At 45.2% G+C, this 7500-nt stretch overlaps 2 protein-coding genes across 3 annotated transcripts in view; one reads left to right on the forward strand and one right to left on the reverse strand.

Annotated features, from left to right (window-relative positions):
- LOC143505577 (inter-alpha-trypsin inhibitor heavy chain H2-like) overlaps positions 1–5671 on the forward strand; it is a 16333-nt gene extending 10662 nt beyond the window's left edge. The window contains exons 12-20 of the mRNA XM_076996168.1: positions 574–759; positions 911–1050; positions 1442–1629; positions 2489–2620; positions 2747–2860; positions 2955–3153; positions 3294–3466; positions 3970–4081; positions 4520–5671. Of these exons, the coding sequence (XP_076852283.1) occupies positions 574–759; positions 911–1050; positions 1442–1629; positions 2489–2620; positions 2747–2860; positions 2955–3153; positions 3294–3466; positions 3970–4081; positions 4520–4667 (1392 nt within the window). The 3' untranslated portion in view covers positions 4668–5671. The remainder of the gene's footprint in view (positions 1–573; positions 760–910; positions 1051–1441; positions 1630–2488; positions 2621–2746; positions 2861–2954; positions 3154–3293; positions 3467–3969; positions 4082–4519) is intronic.
- Positions 5672–5741: 70 nt separating this feature from the next.
- LOC143505575 (DNA/RNA-binding protein KIN17-like) overlaps positions 5742–7500 on the reverse strand; it is a 5201-nt gene continuing 3442 nt past the window's right edge. For both annotated transcript variants that reach the window (XM_076996167.1, XM_076996166.1), the window contains exons 9-11: positions 6503–6602; positions 6302–6402; positions 5742–6130 (exon numbers count right to left, since the gene is read on the reverse strand). In XM_076996167.1, coding sequence (XP_076852282.1) covers positions 6068–6130; positions 6302–6402; positions 6503–6602 — 264 coding nt within the window. In that variant the 3' untranslated portion in view covers positions 5742–6067. The remainder of the gene's footprint in view (positions 6131–6301; positions 6403–6502; positions 6603–7500) is intronic.

A 7500-nucleotide genomic window follows, 5' to 3' on the forward strand; every position in this document is an offset into this window, starting at 1 on the left:
CTCCACCCCTCAGAAACTGTAACCCCACCCCTCAGAAACTGTAACCCCACCCCTCAGAAACTGTAACTCCACCCCTCAGAAACTGTAACCCCACCCCTCAGAAACTGTAACCTCACCACTCAGAAACTGTAACCTCACCCCTCAGAAACCGCAGTCCCGCCCCTCAGAGACTGTAGTCCCGCCCCTCAGAAACTGTAGTCCTGCCCCTTGTATTTTCTTTATTTATTTGTAAGATCTTTCTCTACTTCTGTATCTGCCATATTTCACAACTACACAATACATTTTCTTTATCAAAATCTATAATACATCCAGTAGTGGAGAGTAGTGTTCTGTAGGTTCTCCAATACTTACATAGTACTTCATAGTTTGCTTGAATGTTTGCAATTTTTACTGACTTTAAAGTTGTCCTCAAAGAATAAATGATCCATTTAATTTACTATTTTTCAAACTTCATTGTTTGGAGGGAGGGAAAATATTAATTACTGTTTAGTCCATAAAACCATACATCCAAATGATCCAATTACCACCTTTCTCTCTCTTTCTGTCTCACACACACTCTCCTCTCCACTGTAGCTGTTCTATAGCCAGATATCATCGCCTCTTCTGAGGAAGATCACAGTTCATTTCACTGAGGGCACTGTGGAGAACATCACTCAAAATCAATTTGATAAGTTTTTTGATGGCTCAGAACTGGTTGTGGCTGGCAAACTCAAAGACATGTCAACCAAAATACTGAATGTCTTCACCACTGCCTCTGCTGTAAGTCTCCCTCATATGACTCATATTCACCAGAGCTGTAATCGTTTGTGTTTCAATTACTCAGTTTTCCATTGGAAAGTCAAAAGTTTCCATATGGCAGGCGGTTGTTGTCAAAAAGTGGTTTTTGAGCGTATCTTTTTGTCCCTCCTAGGCCACCATGGACTTGAACATTGAGACGGAGGCTGGTCTTGACGAACTGGATGATGTGCTCAGCCATCAGCAGCACTCCTTCCCGGGCTTTGCCCGACAGATGTGGGCTTACATAACCATCAATCAGCTGCTATCGGAGCGGTGAGACAATGACAGCGTGCCAGTCAGTCAGCTGGCAGTTGTTCTCAATTCATATTGTGGCCCGAATGCTCTGATGGATTGTGGAGACTGTGATTTAGGCTTCTGTAAAACTTTCCCATGGCAGAATATCACTTATATATTGTGGTCCACTGCTAGCTAACTGCATACCTAAAAAGCTTGTAATGTTAATGTCATGCATTGGACTGAGACGCTTTTGAGACACTTTTGCTGACGTCCTGATTAGCTTGGCAAAGCTCCTACTGTAATAGGTTTTTTTTTAAGGTTTTTTTTCTATGAGAGGTGCTTTAAGAGAAACAAGGTGTCAGGTCTTAGTGCAATCCATGCTAACGCGGCCTGTTGTCTTCCTGACCGCACGGGTGGCCGCGTGCAGCTCAGTAGCCCGGACGATAGGTAAGAAACGCAAGATCACGCAGAAGATCCTGGAGCTGGCTGTGGAGCATCAGTTTGTGACGCCCCTCACCGCCCTGCTGGTGGAGAGCACGGACGGCCCTGAGAGGCTCCTGGCTGACTCGCCCAAGGACCCCAAGCAGGGCTGCTGCCCTGGAACAGGTACCACAGGTACTGCTGCCCTCCAAACACTTACCACAGTTACCACACTGCTGCCCTCCAAACACTTACCACAGTTACCACACTGCTGCCCTCCAAACACTTACCACGGTGACCACACTGCTGCCCTCCAAACACTTACCACAGTTACCACACTGCTGCCCTCCAAACACTTACCACAGTTACCACACTGCTGCCCTCCAAACACTTACCACAGTTACCACACTGCTGCCCTCCAAACACTTACCACAGTTACCACACTGCTGCCCTCCAAACACTTACCACGGTTACCACACTGCTGCCCTCCAAACACTTACCACAGTTACCACACTGCTGCCCTCCAAACACTTACCACGGTTACCACACTGCTGCCCTCCAAACACTTACCACAGTTACCACACTGCTGCCCTCCAAACACTTACCACAGTTACCACACTGCTGCCCTCCAAACACTTACCACAGTTACCACACTGCTGCCCTCCAAACACTTACCACAGTTACCACACTGCTGCCCTCCAAACACTTACCACGGTTACCACACTGCTGCCCTCCAAACACTTACCACGGTTACCACACTGCTGCCCTCCAAACACTTACCACAGTTACCACACTGCTGCCCTCCAAACACTTACCACAGTTACCACACTGCTGCCCTCGTGCAGTCACCGTGGCCGCCACTGCCCTGTTTTAAGCAAAAGGTGGCAGAGCTCCTAGCAATGGCTGGTGAGGACCTGACCACAGGGATTTGAGATGGGAATTTGGAGTGCAGCACTTTTAACATTGGTCTCATTAAAAAGACGAGATGTATAAATTACACAAATGCTCTCTCTCTCTCTCCCTCTCTCTCTCTCTCTCTCTTTCCCTTTCTCAGCAAGTATTCCTTCTAATGGGGAAGGAGTTTTTTTTGTGTCCAGCAACCCTCCGGATCCTTCATGGGCTGAACATCAGCGTTTAACCTCCTCCTCGACCCCCCGACCCTCTGAAGCCAAGACTGTCCATGTCGGTGAGCATTTTTTCTGTTCTGTTCAGAACTTTTAGTGAGGAGAGATACAGGAGAGACAGCGTCATAGACCACTTCTGCAGGACGTTCAACCTGAGTCATTTGACTCATGTTTTTTTCCCCATGTAGTGGAGAACGATCCCCACTTCATCGTGCACCTGCCTAAGAGCAACACGGACGTCTGCTTCAACATCGACTCCAAGCCTGGACACATCCTCAGCCTGGTGTCTGACCCTGGTGCAGGTACCACGCCGAGATGTTCTCAGCCAGCGAGAGCAACGTGCAGCGTGGCCCACTCACCTCTAACGCCACGTATGCACCTGTTCCTTGTGACCAGGGATCGTTATCAATGGCCAGCTGGTGGGTGCCAAACAGATGAAGAATCGCAAACTGAACACCTACTTTGGTACCATCTATATCTATTCTAAGGCAGCACGGGTGAAAGTGACGGTGAGTACCAGCAAGATCAACTTGGTGGAGGGCAAAGCCAGCTATTCCTTCAGCTGGGGAAGCAACGCCAAGGTCAGCCTCAAAAGGTACGTCAGAGCTCCAGAGCCACATAAACTGAGATTATACAGAGTCTACAGGTCCTACATAATCTGATTTGGGCACCTTGTTTATTATTGCTCTTATAAATGCCTCATTAATTAATGCACACACAAACCTTGGTTGTCAGGATGAAGGTTGACATTGTAAAAGATCAAAGCGTGAACGTGGTGATTGGCAACAAGATCTCCGTAATGGTGATGCTGCATCGCGTGTGGAAGAAACACCCAATAAACGTCGACTTCCTCGGCATCTACGCGCCCAGTGATAACCAGTACTCCTCCCAGGTCCACGGCCTCATTGGTGCGTGTGAAGGCTTTTTATTATTACTTTAATATAATCCTCAACCTTAGTTATATGCCCAAACGGGACATATTCTGGAAGGGAACTAGGAGGTCATTACAAATTTATGTATATTACTTTCTTCTAGTAGTAGAACAGGTTGTATACTTACTTACTCTGTTCATCAGCTCCATGGGACTAGAACCAAACCAGGTTTTCTCAGTTCCTCTCTTGGGGACCTCATATACTGCCCTTTGTTTTCCCTGCTCCATCAACCCTGAGTGAAGACCCTGTCAACACCAAATGAGTCCAGGGAGAACAGAAGCCTATGCAGGGGGATCCCCAAGTAAACCCACCAAAAGCTCTCTGGCTGTGGCCAGTTGTTCTTGTTTAGCAGTGAAACCCAGTATAAGAAATGACAGAAATAACCACTACGGTGGTGACTAATACGGGTAAGCAAGTTCAGCATATGTGAGCTTTGGGTAAACTCTGCTCTCTTCTGTGTGTTTGTTGGTAAAAAACAGGGCAGTTTACAAAAGAGCCTGAGGTGAAGGTGTTTGACGTGCGAGAAGGGACAGAGCCGGAGAAGAAGATGGCCACCATGGAAGTGAAGGGCAACAAGCTGAGCGTCACCAGGTAGTCCAAACCTCCGTGTGTCTGGGCAGAGCTTCCCCAGCTTTTAGTTTTTTACGGTTCCTCTCATGAAGAACTTGGTTATTAGACCTCGAGTTGAACTGGGTGGATTACTGGAGAATCACTGCACTGGACTGTGCAGAGCAGGACTGGTCCAGTTTGCCGATAGTGAGAGGATGAGGTGATTGGTCCATGACCAGGTGTGGTGTTAGGTCATGGAAAACCAAAAAGGCACAGTTCAGTGGCCATCTCAACATACTGCATTACCACAATACAATATGAATGGAAAGGCAATTTGTAAAATAAAACCACTATATATTGAATTATATACAGTTCTTATTACAATACAGAACCCAACATTTGCCTTTTCTACAGTCACTGACATGCTTCTTCACATTAACATCTCACGTGTGTGTGTGTGTGTGTGTGTGTGTGTCACAGAGGGTTTCAGAAGGACTACCGGCAGGATCAGAAGTATGGATCAGATGTCAATTGCTGGTTTGTCCATAACAGTGGAAAAGGCTTCATTGACGGCAATTACACCCACTACATCGTTCCTGAACTGGATAGCTTCCTCCCTCCTCTCTGAGTGTGAATGTGTGTGTGTGTGTGTGTGTGTGTGTGTGCATGCCTTAGGGCAGTGGTTCCCAAACTTTTTCTGCCGTGCCCCCCTTTAGTAGATGAGAATATTTTTGCGCCCCCCCTACACCCCCCCCCCATATTGACTAGGGATGTGTTGAAAACTTACAAAAACAATAGGTTCACAACTTTGGTCAAACATGAAAAAAATTAACTGCAAGAAACATTTTAAATGGTTCAAGAATTCTAAATGTAATTTAAAATAAATAAGGAGATGAAATAAGAGAAACAGCAATACATATGCGGCTAGTTTGCAAGCGCAGACATCACGCAGAGCACAAAGCATGTAACGGCCAGAAATATGTGTACTGTCTCTTTAAGGGAGCGAGTTGAGCGTGCGTATGGAATATTGTTTTTTAGCTTTCCGCCGTAGACCGAGTCAGACCACTGCTCTTTAATTTATTTCTGTAAGTAACGCATTAAATGAGCTTTGGACAACTCACCAGTTCATGTATGAACAGTGAAGTATTGCTGGAGCCCAGGTTTATTTTGGTCAACCAGCAAATAAACGGACTAAGTGGAATACCACCAGCGCGAGTATTAGGGTTGAACTAACTCCGAAAAGCAAGCAATACAAGCATATAATTAGAGTGAATAGATCTGTTTTTATGGATCGGTCACATTGTCCCCGATACCCGATCTAGAATTTTTTCAGATATTAATATCGGAATCGGTGCATCCCTAATTATTGACACATGTGCACGTTTTACTTTCAAGCTCCGCGCCCCCCCTGCAATAGCTCCGCGCCCCACCTAGGGGGCGCGCCCCCCACTTTGGGAACCACTGCCTTAGGGTGTGTATTGGGACAGAGTGGGAGCAGTTGGATTCAGCTACTCTGGCCAAGGAGAGGGTGCTTATGGAAATACAATCACACATGTCTTATAAAATATCCCTATACAAGAGATTTGTAGTAATTATGGAAAACGTATGCTGACTAGAATGAATGGAGCTTAACATATAAGCCAGCACTAAATCTAATAATTAAAATTAAACTTGCCTCTGTTCAAACAGCACACTCAGTTCATTCAGTACAAAATTTTTACTTTTTGAAGTCTTACTGTGAATAGATTCACATGCTATCTGTGGTTACATCAAAGTACACTTTAATTGTAGACCATTTCAAATGTAGACTGATAACAAAAAAAAACAATAAAACCAGACAAGAAAACCACATTCTGTTCTTCTATAGCCAATTCATTCGGTCTACTTCAGCAGGAAGATGAGTTCACATACTCAGGTAAAGAAAGCTGCAGGAATGTCCATGTGCTGGCTGAAGAACCCTGAGGAACTCTGACACAGTAGAGACTTCTCAGGGTGAATGGCTGCATCCTTACATAAAAAAAAAAGACTTCAAGCCATCTTGGAGAAGTCTTCATATGGAACCCCCTCCACCATCTTTCCTTTCATAGGCCCCTACAGTGTACAAAACAGCCACACTGATTCACCGTAATGTACATACAAGGTACAAAGGTTTCATCCTACATGCAGCTCATTGTTGGGTTAAAAAAGAGATTTGAAAGAAATGTAAAGGATCACTTAACGGTACTTTCAGTAAATAGATGTAAATGTATCTGATAAACTTACAGAGTCTATTGTGAGAGTGGCAGAGAATTTTTTCTCATCTATGCCTTCCAAGATGGCTTCATTGTCTCGATATTGTCCATTCACAATCATAACTTTTTTACCTGAGGGGGAGAGTGTGATAAAGTGAATGAGAGAGAGAAAAACAGAAAAAAAGCAAAACAAATATAAACCTTTGGACAGCAGCCAAAGGGGATGTGGTACCAGGTGCCGGGATGACAGTCTCCAAGTGGCTTTGGTCCAGTTTGAGTTTGTCCCCCGAGTCGATCATCTTCACTACAGCTGTGTATTTATCACGAACCTCCTGTAAACAACACACACACACATTTTTATATATAGAGAGAGACACACAACACTAGAAGCTAATTTGAAAACATTTTCATAGATGACCATAAAAGTGTGGTACATATCAAGAAGATCTCAGACAGATCATCAATAGTACTGGGTATGGTTACAGATTGAAGCACCACCATCTCTTGTACAAGGATGAAATCAAGCTGTATACCATGACAAATAGGGACATTGATTTACTGAACCACTTTCGCCAAGATCTACTGCAAGGACATGGGAATGTCATTCAAGCTGGAGATGCGTGGTTGGCCGATAGTAAAAAGAGGAAAATTGATCAGGATGGAGGAAACTGAACTACCATATAACATATAACAGACCTGGAGGACATCTAAAGATACCTATGAGGCAATGAGGTGGACACCAGATGGAGAACAACATCCAAAGAACCTCCACCAGGTACAGCAGATGTAGAAGTTCTAGTTGAAATGGCAGAATAAGAGCAACGCCATAAACATGCCTGCCCTGGCGGTCATCAGACACCCGGCAGGCACAATAAACTGGTGAAGAGGTGAGCAGGAAGCTACAGACAGATGCAGACACTCCTGCACAAAGTACTCCACCCAGGATCGAACATTCAAAGGGTGTACACCAGCACAATGGAGGGCCCTATGAAACGCAAAACCCACAGTCCAGGAGGAGACGCCCAACGTACTCGAGTACACCCAAGTGACTTTCAAGGTTGAGCTGATGAAAAGTACCTCAAACAGAGGACATGAATACCATGAAAGTAGTGGAGATACAAGCAACAGCAAACAGCAGATCAGGCTGAGGTAAGACAATCCTGGAAAAGTCAATACTGAAACGCTGAACAGAGGCACGAGTCATGGCAGGACAAAACGAAGACTGGACAC

The sequence above is a fragment of the Brachyhypopomus gauderio genome, unplaced genomic scaffold (assembly GCF_052324685.1).
Source record: "Brachyhypopomus gauderio isolate BG-103 unplaced genomic scaffold, BGAUD_0.2 sc381, whole genome shotgun sequence".
NCBI classification, from domain to species: Eukaryota; Metazoa; Chordata; class Actinopteri; order Gymnotiformes; family Hypopomidae; genus Brachyhypopomus; species Brachyhypopomus gauderio.